Source organism: Condylura cristata, unplaced genomic scaffold (genome assembly GCF_000260355.1).
Source record: "Condylura cristata isolate star-nosed mole 26May11 unplaced genomic scaffold, ConCri1.0 scaffold00010, whole genome shotgun sequence".
In the NCBI taxonomy this organism is placed as follows: Eukaryota; Metazoa; Chordata; class Mammalia; order Eulipotyphla; family Talpidae; genus Condylura; species Condylura cristata.
The window spans coordinates 20,012,134-20,031,314 of record NW_004567111.1 but is presented as its reverse complement, the minus strand read 5'-3'; the positions used below and the strand labels follow the sequence as shown (position 1 = coordinate 20,031,314).

Genomic DNA, 19,181 nt, shown 5'->3' with positions numbered 1-19,181 from the left:
GTCTCTCCAGGTTACGTTCATTCACTGAATGGATAAATAGAAGTGATGGAACCAAGACTCAAAGCTAAACCTTCCCACCATATAGATATTTTTCTCAATATGTCACAGACAACAAGAGTGACAAGTCATGGCAAATAACTAAATATTCCAGATGACAGATTACCTATTCTTAACCCAGCATGATACAAAAACTCTTAGGTAACATGGGATAAAATGGGTATGTAAACATGGACTGAAAACTACGTAAGCTTCCACTGATGTCTCAAAATGTCTAACGACTACATTTCATGCAAAACAGTTAAAAAGTTTAGTTCTGAAATTAACAAGAAGATCCAGTATCCTTTCATTGAACTGTAAAGCATACTTGAGAATATACTGAAAGTATATGTTTTATGTAATCATATTCATGTATCTACCAAAAGTACTCTTAATTCTTAATTATTTGGGAGCTAATCAAATGAAAAAATTTTACTTTATTTTCCTCTTGCTATTTAGAAGGGGACCTAGAAAATAAAAGGGTGCTTGACAAATCTGTCAGTGTGATTTTTTAAATTATCAGAAGAAGTTTCAATTGAAAAGAAGTTAAAAACTAGTAGTCAACGATGTAACTTCATAGATGTTTTAAAATTAAGTTTGTTGTCTGTAATACTCTTAACTAAGATTCATCAATGAATCAGATTTAAGCAGCAACAATCCAATCCATGCAGATTTTTGTAAATGACTCTAACCAAGAGCTTCTTCTCTCTTGTTAAGAGACAAAAACCAATTAGGCAAGTAAACTCTAGCAATGTATTTATTGGAAACGAACTAGATCTTATAGTAACCAGATGAAGATGTAGCAATGCATGAAGGATAACTGACATGATTTAAAAATCACAAATGAAAAAGAAACTCATTTTTGAAAGAAAGTCTCCAAGTCACCTTGTCTCTGAACGCCATATACAGCTCATCATGCTGACTTGGAACATCCAGAATAAAATTTACTTTAAACTGAACAGCAAGCAAAGTTTGACCCCCAATTTGAAGATAGCTTGGCTACCACTTGTGTGGTAACACACACATATAATTACCTGTACAGTGATTATACACATTAATTTTTGCCAACAGGCAGTAACAAGATGACATCATATTACTGGTAGGAAAAAAAACCTCTGTTAAAAATAGAAATATTCAGGAAATCCAAGCAATAAATCAGTTGGTGACTCCAAATGAATGTGCTATCTAGGGTTGGCATTTTCTAGAACCTAGGAATTACATTAACTTTTTTAATAAGACTTGATTTTCTTTAAGAAACTGCCTGTACAGGAGACATGCTGACTTGCAACAAGTCATTGCATTACACTGAGTAACGGTGTGGAAGGGGGTTGCGATGCTTATTGTCAGTTTAGACAGGTTTCTATAGAGTTTTACTCTTCTAGTCTATAATGCATTTTAGCTTGCTATAATAAACTCCCTTTGAAGAAAATTACCCCATGTAATCCATCTGTGATAACATCAGTACTGCAAAAAGCAGTAATAATAAATATTGTTTAGAAAGGCAAAAATGCTGCACCAACTTTCAGAGAAGCAATCATAGTCATCTCTGAAATGGAGAACAATGCATGAACTTTGAAACTCCCTTGAATTTCCTTTCATACACCCAGCATGTACAAACTTCTACTAAGCTGTCTGCAAGAATGAAAATGGTAGGAGTCCAAATGCAGAATCGCAGGGGCTTGGTGTGACTCGCTCCTTTTTTTCCCAATGGATTTCTACAGTTTGTTCTTAAACAGTTCACAGTTCCCATAAATTTTCACAAGGAGGCAAACATATAGGAGCTTATCTGTCAACTTATAAGAAAAAAAAAAAAACAAAAACTGAAGACAGCGCCTCGGCTTCAGAAAACCAATCCTAATGTCCCTGAAGGTAGAGAACACTAAGTTAGAGCTCCCACATGTGGGGGGGTGTGGGGGGAGTGAGGGGGGTGGCACCGAATAAAGGGATGCTCACGAATATGGGCGTGATGAAAATAAAATGGTAGAAGGTTGAACTAGACAATTTAGGATCTAAATCAAATTTTTGAGGACTGATATTTTTAGCTTCAGTAATAACGGTGGTCTAGTCTGCTAGAAAATTAGCAACATTCTCTTTCACCTTGAGCTGGGCGGTGGTCAGACCTGACGTCAGTCACGCACGTCCAAAGCGGTGGCTAATCAGAGTCATGATGCATAGAGACGCCATTGATAGTTGGCACAAAGCGGGTGGGAGAGGAGGACCCCTAATCTTCTGAAAAACCCAGGGGCAAGAGACTGGCAGTCATTTTCCTCCCTTGTCCAATGTCAGCAGTTTTTCCGATGGATGCAGAGTTTCTCCCTCTCCACCAATGAGTGAAACATGTTGTTCTTTGGAGAAAAAATATACATTCATTTTTTTTTTCAAGTATGTTTCAATAAACAAAGATGCTTCAGCTTTGTTTCACTACAAAGACAAAATGATTTCACATGTATTCAAGGGAAAGTTCTCTTTAACTTCCCTCTATGGCATACTTCATGAAGTACTGATTTTAAAAAATGCTCTAAATATACATCTATTCCTTCTATCGGAAAGCGTGAACTCTTCATGCCCAATTTACATGTATGTACATCGTCAACCACCACCACCACCACAAACGCGTCTGCAGAGGAACAATGGCTGAGGATGGGCAGACTCTGAGGAGCGCGACTCCACGTGCAGGACTCAGCTCAGCGCCAGGTGAGGTGTCTCTGTCAGCTCCAGGGTCCAGTGCGGGGCCAGGAGGTTGCAGACCCTTCTTTGGGTAGTGTTCTAAAAGCACATTCCGCTAGGGGGCACCCTTTGGGTTATGGCTTGTTTCCTGTCTTGGCTTTGTTGTTAGGCTGCAGTTGAGCTCTCTCAGCAGAGAGTCACAAGTGGCCAGAGCATCTGCTGGCAGCAGCTTCCGGATCTGCTCCACTGTCTTTTGATAAGCCATTTTTTCTTGTTCCAGGGTCCGAATTAAAGACTTCATTTTGGTCTCTCTGGTCAAGAGATTTTCCACGTTGGATTCCAAGTTCTGGATTTTAGCATGAGCTATCTGTTTAGAGAAAGAAGATAAACTCCTCCAAATCAAAAAGTTCCTTATTACAGAGTCCTTCCTGGTGGTGCAACGATTTAAAGCACAGCACTAAGAAGCTAGCTGCAGCCACTTCAGCACAAATTCGATCCCAGGCCAGGGAGGCGACCCACATAGCGCAGCAGACCTCTCCTGTCTTGCCAGCTGCTCTTCTCAGGAGTATATTTTAGCACATCTGCCTGTTCGGCTCCCCACCTGTCTCTGGAGAATCCTCTCACCACCCCTGCACCTCTGGCCTGTACCCCAGTTCTGTATGCATAAAAATATAAATCCTTAAAGGAAAAAGTTCCTTATTAGACCAGCTGTCAAACCTCCCATATTTTAAACCACTATCATCTTGCTTAGTACACTAGTGCAGGAAGCAAACACCCTGAACTACTTATGGGTTTCTCAAAAACAGAAATATAGAGAGCTAACAGTACACACCAAAAATGTACTGTTCAGTCATCATAGCAGACTGGTGATCCCCAGCAGAAAATGAGAACTGGCTTGGCTGAGAGAGAAACTGATGAATCACAACACTGTACTGAGATGCAAAGAAGGCTTTTTGTCCTCCAACAGGAAATGCAGGGTTTTCTAAACATACTTGGCTATTTATAGGTTTTCATGGGTGTCAGGAATGCCATTGTAACTTGAGACCTCATTGTGGTGACTACATTGGATACCAATGGAAAAAAGAAAGAAAGAAAGAAAAAAAAACGATTGGGGCCTCCCTGTGACAAAGAAGTTGAGTCTCAGTGCTATTGCCTCTACAGCCAAAGATCTATTGTCCTGCTAGAGAGCAGACCCACAAATGATGCAGCAGACCTCTCCTCTTTCACCTGCTGCTCCCTTCAGCAGTGTATTTCAATCAATTCGCCTGTTGTGCTCCCCACTCTGTTTCTGGGGAATCCTCTCACGCCCCACACCTGTGGCCTACACACCAGTTCTACACACACAAAAAGTTTGAAGCCATAAATGAAAGCCACTAGGATATAAAGCAAGTTTCAACCCACTCCCCTAATAAGGAAGAACTCAAATAATCACTACCGAAAGAGCCAAGTAAGAAGGGACAAAACACCAACAGCTTACTTGTCTTTATAAAAAAGGCAATGCTGGCTTTTTATTAAATCAGAAGTGACACAAAATTTTCTAAAGGCAAAGCTGACAAAAGACGAAGTGCAGGAAGCTAGTGTTCCTTGTCTTGGGAGAAACTACTCCACAGGCCCTGCATCTCTTAGCTCTGTCTCTCTTGGCTGATTCCACCAGAGGATTTACCATGGAGAACCAGAATCTTAGTATTGTCTAGTTTGCGGACCGGTGCAGGTGGTGGGGGAAGATAAGCAGATATCAAGGAACCCTCAGACACTTGCATAATAACTCGGAACTCACTCCACCTCCCATATCTCAAAACTCCTGAACTCTCCTCCTGTGATCACTCTTTCCCCCTGAGGAAGTATGGGGGGCTTCAATCTATACAGCACAATCATCCAAGTTGGAGACATAAAACATGGTTTTATTAGATCTGTAAGCATGCATTTATAAGTAAAAATATAGTATTTTATTTCCCCACCTCACTGTAAACTTCTTGAAGGTGGGGTTATGTAATCACATGTTTTCATTTAATTCTCTCAAAAAGGTCATCTTTCCTCTCCAATTTTGTGACTTTTACTTTAGATAATTTTACCACCCCCAGTAAGTTTTCTGCAAATGATTTTCAGCTGTTCCCCAATAGTCTCTCCCCATTCTAATTTGTCCTTATCAATGTTTCCAGATTGATCTTACTAAAGCATGGCTTAAAAACTTTGAGAGAGTTCTCTTTCAATAGGATTTAAGTCATCTCTTCTGTTTGACAATGAACATACTCTACAATTCTGCTTTCATCATATTAATCCCATCTTCTGCCCAGCTTAAACCTTAAACTGATGCCAAATTTAATCTGCAGCCCTGCCATGTCCTCTTGATTATATTAACTCCCTAATTCCTCTCTCATTTCTTCCAGCATAGTACAGCTCACATCCTAAGCTTTCCCATTCAAGCCTTCCTCCTTTGAACTTAACTAATTTTGTGCAACACCCAATGGGTACTTAACCAGATTCTGCCTCAATTGCTATTTAACTACATTATGAATGCATACTTCTCTTGCAAGTGACATTTAAATTCCAGTGTGCCGGGTTAGCCCACAGAGTATTCTGATACACAAGCTCTTGTCAGCAGTGGCTTAATCCACATCCACCCCCATCATTCTTGTGTGAGGCAGTGCAGGCAGGAGGCACTCAAGTGTACTGTGAGCAAAATTACCTGTAATTTTTCTAGGAGGTCCATGTTTTGTCTTTTCAAATGGCTATTGGCTCTCTCCAGTTTCTCCAGAGGTTCACTGTCCTCACAGGCATATGAAGATTCCTGAAGTTCATCTTGTAGAACATGATATTCAACCTCATAGGCATGTAACTGTTTAGAAGTATCCATCTCAAACACCTGCCATGGAAATACATGTTAGTCTGACTTTCAGTAGATATACCACAAGACCATGTGTGGATCTAGTCAACTTTCTATAGATTTTCAAATTAATTATTAATGAGAAACTGGATGACACACCAAAAGGAATAATAATGGTAGGTCCATCAATAGAAGGACAAATAGATTACTTCTACATAATTGAAACATCTCATGATGAGGCTAAGACACTTGAATGCTCAAAGGTATTTTGTAACCAAAATATACATGATCTAATTACTTTCCCCAAATGTAGCATACCAGGTAAGTAACATTAATCATTAAGTAATTCATATCTGCATTAAAGATAATCTTTGATTATTAGTAAGCAAAATTGCATAGGGTATTTCTACAATGATGGGGCCAGAAGTACTTCTAATTATTTGTCAATGGACAGAAGGGTCTTGAAATTAATATTTGCTTTATTTGTAATATTTGCTAATTCATGGGAGTCTCTTAAGAGTCAGGTACTTTACCACATGGAGAATATTCATAGCCAACTACCTAGCTATACAGAAAGCTCTCAAGCCTAACTGGAGTTCCCCTCAATTTGCATATTGCCATGAAAAAGGAAGCAGTTTGGTCAGAAGTAAGACAGCCATTTTGTCTGCACTGGTTAGGGAAGGTGAGGCAGTGGCTGTCTGTCAAACAGTGGTGTCAACACTAAAACAATCTTTAGGGTGACAAGAAATATAACTTGCCCTTCTACTAGTTGAGATATTCAAATGACAACCTAGTCTTTCCTCTCAGATAAAAATCATTTTTAAAAAATATTTATTTATTTATGAATATGTAACTGGGGTACAGGCCAGAGGTGCAAGGGCGGTGAGAGGACTCACTAGAGAGAGAGTGGGGAGCAAAACAGGCAGATAGACAAAATATACTGCTGAGGGATCGAACTTGTGCTGAGGTAGTTACAGTTAACTTTGCAGTGTTTTTAACCTGTTGTGCCACCAAGGAGAGTCCTCAGATGAACATCACTTTTTGATGGGTATCTTTATATACCTATCTAGTGGGTATGTGTGAAATGGACTGTTACGCAACCATTAAAACTGGAGCATGGATCTACATTTAGTGGCATGAAAATTTCCAATATGCTACATATTAATAAAAAATGGCATGCATAGTATGTTTCACTGATGTAGGTATACATGCATGCATGTGTGTGTGTGTGTAAGCAAAGAAGTGTAAAAGGAAGTTTAACAGTTTTTAAATCTCACGGTGTTGAAGTTTGTCGTTTTTATTTTCTTCTTTGTTTCTATCTAGGCTATTTGCATTTTTTACAGTGAGCATAAATAAACATCATCAAGGGGTCCTCTAATATTAGCAGTTCATTCTATAGTCAATCAACTCTAATTGTTAGAAAATTCTTTTTAATATCAAGGCCAAAACTACCAGCCTACAAATTCTATTCACTGATTCTAGCACAATGTCAAAAGCCAAGCAACTCCCTCATTTGTTTTAGATGACAAGTGATCTGATTTCAAATCAGTTACCACCTCATTTTCAAAGCACAACCGCCGACTACCTGCCAGTCAAAAAGAATTAATAAACAAGTAAATATGCAAGTAAAGTCTATATTTATCAGCTTACAGAACATTTTAATAATATAAACTACTCATACATATTTATGCAGGTATTATAGAATGATTTGCTTATGATTTAGGTTCCATGTAATCAAAAGAAAATTTTATATGTGACTCATATATGTTCATGATATAGTGTGAATTACAATGTGCAAATTTAATTGGCTGCATTTGCTCCTTAAAACAATATGAAAAATGTAATAAGATCATATTATTTCAGTTTTGTGAGGGAGGAAATAGAAATTCAGCAGTATTTTGCCCAAAATCACATAGTGCTCAGCAGGGAACGGAACAAGATTTTAAGCTCTCTTTCTCATATCTAACCTCTTTTATCTGTTATCCCAAGTGCCTCTGGAACATGGCAAATTGTTTCAATACTCATAAAGCATGACTGCTTTATCTACAATCTAGGGGAAGCTTGTTCCTGTCATCTGAACAGCATCAATCTATAGCTACCACTTACCTGGTCTCTGGGCAGAAATGTATGATGAGCTGGTTACTCTGTTTCCCAGACCCATTCTCTGCCTTCATCCATTCTTCCCTATCCAGAAGGCACAGACCTACAACTTGCATTCTCCATACTTCCTTTCCTACTGGCTTCTGGCTAGGCCTGGCCAAAGGGAGGGCCCAGCAGGAGATCAGAAATGGCAAGAGAAAACATTTAGGCATTTCTTCCCCATGCCTACCCTGCTTGGCTCACTAAGAGGACAACATACTCCAGAACCCCGACCTGCACAGTTCCAACTCTCCTCCCCTGTCCACCTTGGCACTACAAGCTTCCTTTCCTCTGTCACTGCTTCCTAGGCCCTGGGCAACATGGTGGTCCCTTAACCCTGTTCAGACCTCTGTAAATGGTACCTTCCTTTGACACTGCAGGGAGACTGTTTCCTGCAAGGGACCCTAATGGTTATAGTAAGTCTCCTTGTTTAAGCCTCACAAAACTCTTGGATCAGTATTGTTTCACTTTAGAGATGAAAAATAAAAAGGCTCAGAAGGTCAGGGCAATATGTATGAGCCAAACAGCTACTGAATGAGTTAGAATGCAAATTTATTACTAATTCTAAAAACCACAATCTTGCCACAGACATCCTTCGCATACTTTAAAACAGAATTAACAAGATATGAAAGCAAGCGGGATGCTTTATTCTTAGGTCTGCCTAACTCAGTCAGTTCTATCTTCCATCTTACTAGTGGTGTAAATAGAATGGATTGCTGAAAAAGTCCTATGTAGCGCTGAAACACTTTTTCTGTGCATGGGCCACAGACCATATCATCACAATGTAGAAATTTCAGATAAAATATATCCTATCAAAATTTTCAAAACTTAAAAAAAAAAGCCAGTCAAGCAAAAACACTTAGTATATCATCAACAGAGAACTGCTGCACAACATAATATCTTCCTACTACCACTGAAATCATACCTGTGTGATAATTTTTTCCATTTCAGATGTATTCATATCAGGCAGTGTGTTTTTAAGAAATTCAACAATGTTCTCAAAGCTTTCACATTCCATTATAAGTGCCTCTTGGCTACTTAGTAGGCTGAGGGCAACCTTAAATATAACTTCAGTTCCCTGGAGGAAAATAATATCTAAAAAAAAGAGAATATAATTGTCATGATCAAAATTATGCATCTATTATTATAGAAATAAGGTTGCTTTTTGTGATAAGGGTTTGATTTTTTTTTATGTGAGTTTTCATTGTTGTTTTAAATTACTGCAGTGGGAGCAGAGATACTTGTCAATACCACCTAGAGCTTAAATTAATATGACTGAAACAAAGAAGGTGATATTTGAATATTTCCCATACCTATTTATGAATCTCAAATCTAGCCAAGGCATAAAAAGAAAAAAAATATATAACTGCATGTCTATGTCATTACTTATAATTTTTAGTAGCAAATTTAACAGAGCTTCGGTAAATCTCAAAGATATTCATTCAACTCTCATTTAGATTTTTCATTACAATAGGACACAAAAAACAAATCAACATAACCAACTAATACTATTTAAAGAGTAGTAAATATCACAAATTGCTTGTGTTGATTTGCTTTTGTATTCCTATTATTACCATATTAATAACATTGCCTATAATTTATTACTTAATGTTATCATATTTATATGATTTATTATTTAGTATCATTGCATCAATGTGATATGATTATTTAGTATTTTACTACTACCATAGTCTTATTATTACCATAATAAAAGGACAGAATTATTTAACATGTAATTAAACCTATATCAGAAAGGAAATTTAAAAAAAATACTGTGAAAAGTCAAACCAAGATAATCTAATTCAGAAGTAAAAGAAAAAATGAAACGGTTCTCTTTGCACTCTGCTTCCTAACAAATACAAACATGCAATAGTTTCAAAAGTACCAAATACTTATGTGGGAAAGCTTCTCTCAACTTCCAACATTCAGTAACTAGTACTCAACAGTCTCTCAAAAAGAGAGGAACTGTTAACTTTAACATGTTCTTTTCCTTCATGCATTTTCTTCCCTTTCATGAGTCTCTAATCTTGACCAAATTCAAAGAAAAAGACAGATTAATTACTGTTGAGCTGATAGCATCATCCACTGTTATAACAAACATCAGGGTCCTGGGGAAATTAATTTTTTGAGCTCTGATAGAAAGTTTCCAAGGGTAGATCAAACAGCAATACCCTCAAACATCATTTTGATTTGATAGACTAGTCTTTGAGAAGAAAAAAAAAAACACACTATTAATATATAAAAAATAAATGAAAGGATTTATAGAAATGAGGATTAATGAGGATCCGAGCTCCTGAGAGAACTTCACTGAAGAAAAGCCACCAAGAATATTCAATAAGTAAGAGATAGCTGGTGAGCGTGTGATTAGTGCATCTTGGTTTTACTGTTTGGCTGTATTTTTCTACCAATGGTCTTACTGAGAATAGAGTGCTTAACTTTTTAAAATACAGCCTCCTATTAAGGCACACTGTAACCTGGTGTAGGTATGCACACGACACATGCACCTTCAAAATGACCATTTGCTAAGCTACATTTTCCCTTCTGATTTGTAAAACTGATACCTTCAGTGTTCTACTGATATCACTTCTTTTATGCTGGTAATAACACTCAACATTAGCATTACTGGCACTTAACACTCAACATGAGGCAATACTTAAAATTTGATAAAAAAATGTCACACTAGCCAAAGCGCATTATAACTACTGATGACTGGTTACAGCTACTGGATAGATGAGCAGAACATAAAAATGTTGGGAGCCCCTTTTCAGGTCATCAAGGTCCTAAATCACATCCTCAGAACATACCTCCAGGGGAGAGTTTTGTTTTGTTTTGTTTTGTTTTGTTTTGTTTTGTTTTGTTTTGTTTTTAATTACATTTTAAATTTGGATTTAGACAAACCTTACTGAAGATTTGTGAAGATATTTTAGGCTTCCAAAGGGAACACCGGCCACTCCATACTCTTTGTTTCTCGTGTCTCACACTGATGAGCAAGACAGCAGCTTGGAAATTCATGACAGGCCAGGCCCCCTGGCCTTAGTGCTGCCCCCTGGGCTAGCAGCTCATAGATTGGCCCCACCACTGCCCTGCACTAGTCCCTGAAGCAGTGAAGAAAGGAAAGGTAGCCTGCTAGCAAAAAGCCGGATTAAGAAATGCCATCAGAAATAACATTTATACAGGTATTTCCAATTACCCAGCCAGAGAATAGTTTTGAGTGTAGAGTTGGGGAAGGAAAATAACACAAAACATTCAGCTAAAAAAACAAATAAATAAATTTTTAAAATCTGATTTATAAGTTTAATGAGAAAAAAAAATCCTTGTTACAGTTTATTCAAATATGACAGTCCAATTCTTATTCATCCCCTTTTAATTTCAACTTTTCTTAAGACCAATATGGTTTGGAATTACTTGCAGAGTAGAGCCAGGCACATTTGTTCAATTCCATACCAATTGGCTGTTCAAGGCAACACATAAGTAATTAGCCCTTTGATGAGAAGTACATTCCTTGGAATCAATAGCACTGCTCATTTAATCATGGGCTTCACTTACCAAACACTCGGGCTACAAATCCTAGTGGAAATTGAGAGGCAAACAATGTGAGAAACCAGGGGGCAGCATAGAGACTAGGGCTGATTTCATGTTCTTCTAGATGATTGTAGAGATCTCTGTGATAGTCATGGAGAAGCCTGGACAGCTGGTACATCTGAATCTGAAGTGAGTTTAGAGCAGAAAAATAAAATATGAATTTATCTGAGTGTGCATAAGATACATTCATTCTAATTGTATTACACTAGCATGTAATAACAATTTCACTGATATTCAGTAAGTGAATGTAGTTTTGAACCATCTTCGAATTGATGGTAAAGCAAAAGTTCACTTAACTGAGCTCCTAAAGTAAGTCACTACAACTGCATCTTGTGTCTGCTGAGCACACTTCTCACATTTTGAATCATGTAAACTGATGGAAACTATACTTTTCCTAAAACATTTCTTTTGTAAGTATATCAGAACTGTCCAAACTCAGGACTCTATTCTACTTTTAGGCCAATTCTAGAAAAGCATCTTTCTAAAGAAATCTGCCACATTCAGTCCAGAAGTGGTGCTTGTCCAGTCAGTCCAGTCAGGTGTTTGTAGTACCTGACTGATGAGGGAACTAACACTTAGTCCCACCAGGCTCTCTGCATGGACACAACATTGAAAGACTTGTTATTCAGCCAAAATCTTGACCTCTGGTTCCAAATGCCCACAGTACTCCAGCATGACACAGTTCCCATGACACAGAAGATTAAAGCAAAAATAAAGTCATTTCTGAATGTATCTAGCATTAAAATGAGTGTTATCTCACTTGGCTACTGAGTTGACTATCCTTCAAAGAAAATTATAAAGATAGCATATAGTAACTTGTAAACTCTTATGTCTGTAATAGCCACAGACAAAGCAGAGCCAATAATAAACACATTGGTGGAACACAGTGTGAAAAAATTAAATTTTTATTTGCACAGTAACAGGTTGAGTAGTGATTTCTTGATCAATTATGTCAACTTAACATCTTTGTGTGAAATGTATACAATATTTTATTAAATCTAGTAGAACTTCTTGCAGCAGAAGATATCATTACTATAACACCGTTAAGTTGTTAGTTCTATAAAAACACGTAGGAAAAAAACAAAAAACTGAATTTCACAGCTATCATTTGCAGGGCACAAAACTAAATACCTCCAACTCCTTTGGAAATCAAGAAAAAACCACTAAACATAAATACATAAATTACTTGTTTTACCCTGATCTTAATATCTATCTTTGGAAAGTAAGGTTTTACACAAATTGCAAAAAAAGAAAAAAAAGAACTAAAGACCCACAGGAAGTCCTGTGTCTGAATTAAAAAGTTTAGCTGCAGTCAAACAAGGGTTTAAAAAAATGAGGTTATTATCTCAGTAATTCATTTTGAAAAACGTCCCTTAGGCTATTTGCAATTTAGAAACTAAGCAGTGATCTATCAAAAAGAGTGGATATAGTTGCACAAAAGTAAAAGATTTCTAATTAGCAGAATAAAAAAGAGTCTATCAACCAAAACACTTTGTTCTTGCTGAGTTGTGATGGTTTCAGAGAAGTTATGTTCTTTTTTTGTTTTTTTTTTCCCTATATTCTAACTAGGGGTTGAGGTGAATGTCCTACCAAGGTATGTTTCCATGAAGTTTCTTTCAAAAAAAAATCAAAGAAAAACACAATTACTCGACCTCCCATGAGAAACAGATTTAATATTAAAATGCTATGCTTAAGAATAAATACTTCATTTCATTCTCTCTTACAGATAACATGGGCATCTTCAGATGGAAGAGGCAGAATTAGAGGCGAGGTCAAAAGGGAGAGGAGCAGGCTGGGGGAGAGAAATGAGGAAGGTGAACAGAGACTTGAGGAATGCTTGTACACCAACACAAAACACAGACTCAGGACAAGATGAGACTCAGGTAAGAGAGAACTCACCCTCCTTTTACAGGTAAGGGTTAAGTCCAAGGGCCTGCAGCACTCAGCCACAGACAGCAACACAGGAACTCAGAAATCCTAAGCAAGTGACTGCCAAGTCCCCGCTGCTTCCACTTGCAAAAGTTAACAGTGATTGCATAAAACCCTCTGCCCTAGAGAGTAGGAAAGTGCTCCATTTCACCTTAGAGAGCGAAAAAGATCTACTCTCTTAGATACAGTCCTCAGTCTTCGGACCAGTAAGAAATTTGTTAACAAAGATTTTCAAACATCTTCATTGTCTAGACATAAAATATATATATAATTCTAGACATAAAATATTTCTTGATAACTACAGGTCATATTAAATTAATGTCTGGATCCAGTTTATTGTGAGTTTTTACAAGGTCAAACTGATGAGAAAATTTTATATCGCACTGACCACTGCATTTTTTAAATAATCAGCTGGATCTATTTGTAGACCCAGATCAACTATAACTCACAGCTAGTCTCCTTTCTTTGAAATTCTAATGATAATTATCATTATTTTTGGAAATCAGAGCTATTAGTCCCTTCTAAGAACATCAGTGCTTCCTATCCAATATAAAATACAGGCAAACTGCTTAGAAATAGAAAAATGAGACTTTCTATGGGCATTCTGATTTGATTTGAGGGATGTTATCAGGCCTGTAAAGAGTCATAAGGTAGCAATCAAATCATGACATTTAAATATTCACATGCACACCCTTCCTACAAAAGCCCAACATTGGGAGTGAAGTCTTATCTCTCTCGCAAAAAAATTCATCTTAAGGAATAAATAGGCCCACTTTCTTTCCACGCATGCTCTCAAGAAAAATAATTTACTAAAACATCCACAAGGTGGAATCACAGGCCATTTTGGCCTATAGACTTGTAACTAAAATATTACATGCAAATACTGATTTTAGTAACCAGAAACAAGAACACATCTTAAACGTATCTTATTTCTTTTCTAGAGCAAAATATTATGGGCAAGACACTATACCTATTTCACTTCAAAGGAGTAAGCACTCATATCCCCTCTTTAGGTTTCTTTACATTTTTGCTACCAAAAGCTTTACATTGCAAGGTTGTGATTGCCTGAGGTATTGTAGTTTATCTATTGATAAAGTATAAATTGCTTGTTTGTATCTAGTACACCAAAGAAAATGCAATTAAATTAAAGGAGAGAAATGTGAAAACAAGGAATCGGCAAAAGACTGAAGAAAGCAGTGGCAGCAAAAATCTCTTATACAACTAAATACTCTTTAAGGTGCTTTTTCCTAACTTGCTCAGACAAAAAGAAACTACCTGTGACTGGGAACTCTCTCTCCTTTCCAAGCTCCTATCTGACATTTAAAAAGGAGAGACATAGCAAGACCAAGCAGCACCACATAGATATCTGTTATTTGTGCCCTCAAAGTAGAAGAAAGACATTACCATATTTTCAGACTTTAAAAAAAGATCAGTGAAACTTTTTTGCTGACATGTTGAGGAAAGGTGACTAAAGACATTCAATACTTTCTCCGTATAATTCACAGGTGTAGGGGCTAGAGATCCCCTTTCTAGAAATGCTTATTTATTCCCTTCATGAACTTTATGGAAAAGCTATTCTGCCTAGAGACATTACACAGAGGTTTATAAAGCAGTGAACTCAAACGTAGCCCAGTATTTACCCAGCAATTGGTCCACCATTCTTGACATCAACTGTATTTCTGGTAACCATGCTCCGAGCTCCGGGGAGAGAGCTCAGGACTCACCTGCAGGGACATCATGTCCGGTCTGTACTGCTTGCGGAAGCCGAGGTCATACATGAGGAACTTCAGCATCTCAAAGGCTTGCTCTTCACTCATGTGCAACAGCAGGACTCCGGCCACAAAGCTGATGCCCTGACAGTACCCCACTTCTTTGTCCAGTAAAGAATAGGCTTTCAAGAGGTTAAAGAGGGACAGCTGCCCGGCCCCAAGCTGCGCTGAGAAGTAAGGGTGAGTAGGAAATGTCCTTCCTGCGGAGGCAAAGAAAAGCTGCAGTTTTGAGGTGTCCTCATGTTTGGCCAACCAGACTGGGACTGAACTTCAGTAACTCCCAGGACCAAACTCCTTTTGCCATACCAGTGACAGCTGCTTGGAGTACCCATCTAATTAAGTCACTCTAGCAAGTTCCACCTCCCAGACCATTACCTATCTCCAGACCTATCAAAGGAGACATTTGATGCTAAACAACTTCTTTCAAGGAAAATAATATTGCACAAGCAAGTCAAGGACATATTCAGCAGAGTTCCCAGGAGAAGAAAATATACAATTGGTTCTGACTACAACCTTCCCTGGTGGCACAGTGGGTTAAAGCGCAGCATCTACAGCAGCTGGCTGTGGCTGCTTCCGTGTGAGTTCAATCCCCACCCAGAGGTGACCCACATGGAGCAGCAGACCTCTCTTGGCCCACCCACTGCTCCCCTCAGCAGTGTACTTCGTTGATCCCTGCTCTGCCTCTGGTGAATCCTCTCACCGCCCCTGCACCTCTGGCCTAAACCCCAGTTCTGTATGCATAAATAAATAAATATTTTTTAAAAATGATTCTGACTATAAATCAAGGTACTTTTCATTCTCACATAAAGACAGCCTCCATCTAAAATCAGAATTCTATACGAGGTATCATATTATTTTAAAGGAAATATTTATAGTCACAAAAATTTATTCCTAGGTTTCTTTTTTTTTAATTTTTTTAAGTTTATTTTTACAACATTTTGTACTTTTTTTTTTTCATCTCAATTGTAATCCCCGCGGGTTTCCCATCACCAAGTCACCCGTGTGCCATCACCATAATCCCGTGCACTTCCCTCCCCACACCCCCCGTTTTTGGTTCCATTCCCCACTCCACTCCCACAAAATGCTCTGTTCATTATTCTTGTTATTTTCTCGCCTGGTCCATTATACTCCTGCTATGAGTGAAACCATCCAGTATTTTTCTGTCTCTTTCTGGCTTATCTCACTAAGCATGATCTTTTCCAGCTCCATCCAAGTTGCTGCAAAAGACATGCGTTTCTTTTTTTTGGTTGCTGAGTAATATTCCATTGTATATATACATGTACCACATCTTTTTTATTCAGTCATCTACTTTCGGGCATTTGGGCTGCTTCCATGTTTTTCCAATTGTAAATAAAGCAGCAATAAACATGGGGGTGCAGGTATCTTTTTCAATCAGTGTTTTTGTGTATTTTGGGTAGATACCTTATTCCTAGGTTTCTTATAAGAAAAAGTTTCTAGAGAAACTTTGGGGTTGTTTTGTTTAACATTCAGCCTATCATTCAAGAAATTCTCATTAAATTTTTTTGTTGTTGTTGTTTCCTAAATGATCTCTTTTTCCAATATTAATAAAGGACAAGAAAAGTAAAGGGTCAAGCTGACTTCAAACAACTTTCGAAAATTCACCTTTGAGTTTAAAAACACTGAGCCAAAGTCAGTCCTGGGTCTCTGAAAGCCGGTACAAGTGCTGAAAACACTACCACAGCACAGAAGTGGCACCCACGGGCCTGGGGATTTCCATGTGCCATGACAGTGAAGTGGGACCTTCGCTTCCTTGTTAAGTGAGCAGTCAGGTCAGTAAGAACTTGCAAAATGCCAGAATTTTAAATACTTTCCACCCATATGCTGAAAAGTGCTATTTTCCAGGAACTGGTTAAAATTAACTCTGCGGCGGTAGTAGGGGGAAGACAGGAACAAGTAAGAACCAAGGAGTTCAAACACAAGGGGAATCACATAAGTAGAGTAAAATAAGCAATTTTTAAAATACTGCTTAATTTCCGCCCTTGAATTGTTGCTGTAAATATATTGTCTGTCCAACATGTTAGTTCTAGCTCCATTTCTTTCCTGACCAGTCTTTTCCCTGCAATCAGCTCCTGTCATGTCCTCTTTACTAGGACATCTTGACTAGCCCAACCCCAATCTCATCACCCATTTCCAATCGCAGAACTTAGATGTGCAGTGAGGTACAGGTATTGCCTAATATAATTGCAAGTTTTAAAAGAGAGGACTGAGACTCAGGAGCAAAATAGTTTACCTAAAATCACATTTCAGTGACAGAAACAGGACAAGAACTAAAGTTTTCAGTTTCTCTATAAAATCCTCTTTTCACATCTATTTGGCTCAAAAAATATTAACTGCATTGGGCTCTTTCCCAACACAAGTGTGTCATCTGAAAGGAAGAGGTCAGCTGTAGCTTAGGGTTGATGAGTTTTATCCGCACTAATATATAAGTTGATGCCAAATATCAGGCCACCTTACACATCTAAACTTGTAGGGATACAGAAGAGTCAAATGTCTTTATAATATTTAATCCAGTAAATTACAGTTTAAAATAGTAATAACTATAACATGTTCATTTAGAGAAAAACTAGTTGTTAAAATTTTTACTCTTTTAATACTATTTTTACTTGTTTTTTGAAATCTAGTCTTTAAAAGATAGCTTTCACTGATTAAACCAGGCATTAATGCTGTTTTAAAAAAAATGATGTTGGCATGAAAATCCTCCCCAGGTATTTCTATAACATTATAGCAGCTCACGCTTCTTTCCTCTAATGGGATACACTTGTGATTTCCATAACATAACCACTTACTCTGCTTCTTTTTAAAGAAACACATTTATAGGCTTATTTTCAGCAATATGTCTAAGAATAATGAGTAGACCTTTGATAAACTCTCTAGTGTCCCTGTAAGCTAGTCTGACCTATTTTAAAATCAGTGTGGCTTCACGGGTGATTTGGTGATGGGAAGCCCATGGGGTTACAACTGAGATGGAAAAAGGCACAAAATTATGTAAAAATAAACTATTATATTAAAAAAAAATGTGGCTTTAGATAATAATTATGTGCCCCAAACAAAAGTCAGTTGTTCAAAAAGTAGGAATTGAGAACACCCAATAATATGACCTTTGGGATGATTCAAACAGAAGATGACACCCTCTTCGGAGGGCTCACTGTGGGATGAAAATTTCACTTGACAATCTAGGTTCCAAGGTACATGCAGCAGACACAAAGCCACTTATCCTCATGAGAGGACAGTCACCAGTTCTGCATAGACCAGCAAATCCCTTCACACCACAGAGCAAGCAAAAACTCAATGAAAACATCTGTTGTTTACGTTGTAAATAATAATCAGTATGACAAACATACCTAAATCCACAAGAATCGCATGCTGCTGGGCAGTGAGCAGCTTCAGAAGCTCTTTATAGGAGGTGTCAGGAGGTTGCTGTTTATTAGGCAATCTGTGCCGTAGACGATATTGTAAAGCCAGAAACTGCCAGATTTCTCCTCGTCGACTTTTAGGAACACCTATAATCAAAAATAAGAAAAAAAATTTTTTTGAACTTTTGAGTGAAGTGCCAGGCCACACTTGATCAGCTATGGCATGGTTCAGAATTAGCAGCCTAACATCCCGCATGTACGCTACGACCTCAAGGTTACTTCTGCGCTGCTGATGTCTTACCCAAGAAAATTCTACAACAAAAATGAAAATAATAATGACAATGTAGGCAAGAGCAGCCAACACTGATTGAGCACCTGCTACAACATGAGAAGAAAGAGGTAGAAAAAAACGGGATGGAAAAGAAGGGGGATGGGAAATGGGGAGAGGGAGGAAGAAAGGAAGCAAGTAGGCAGGGTTTGGACATTCCACACAAAAACAGCGTGGACCTTACAGGAGTGACAGTGGTCTCCTGGGACTGTTTGACAGGGGGTAGGAAGAAGCACAAAACGAGATGGAGGAAGGGGAATCACGGAGAGCTCCTGGCATAGCCCTCAGACATTTAAGCCATAGCCTACAAAAAAAATGGGAAGATAAAAACCGTAAAAAGCTCCTTAAAAGAACACGTGTTCTACATCTCACACACTTTCCATTAAAACCACCATTTTCCTGGGCTCTCCCTGGTGGAGCCGCGGGTTGAAGCACAGCACTAAGAAGTTTAAGCCACCTCTGCATGGGTTCGATCCCCGCCTGCCCCGGAGGTGACCACATGGCGTGGCAGACATCTCCTGACCCGCCCGCTG

General features: G+C 38.2%; 1 protein-coding gene across 1 annotated transcript in view; it reads right to left on the bottom strand.

The window, feature by feature from the left end:
* TBC1D4 (TBC1 domain family, member 4) overlaps nucleotides 1-19,181 on the bottom strand; it is a 187,979-nt gene that overhangs the window by 34,057 nt on the left and 134,741 nt on the right. The window contains exons 15-19 of the mRNA XM_012723315.1: nucleotides 18,309-18,467; nucleotides 14,902-15,146; nucleotides 11,213-11,372; nucleotides 8,592-8,761; nucleotides 5,390-5,566 (exon numbers count right to left, since the gene is read on the bottom strand). Coding sequence (XP_012578769.1) covers nucleotides 5,390-5,566; nucleotides 8,592-8,761; nucleotides 11,213-11,372; nucleotides 14,902-15,146; nucleotides 18,309-18,467 — 911 coding nt within the window. The remainder of the gene's footprint in view (nucleotides 1-5,389; nucleotides 5,567-8,591; nucleotides 8,762-11,212; nucleotides 11,373-14,901; nucleotides 15,147-18,308; nucleotides 18,468-19,181) is intronic.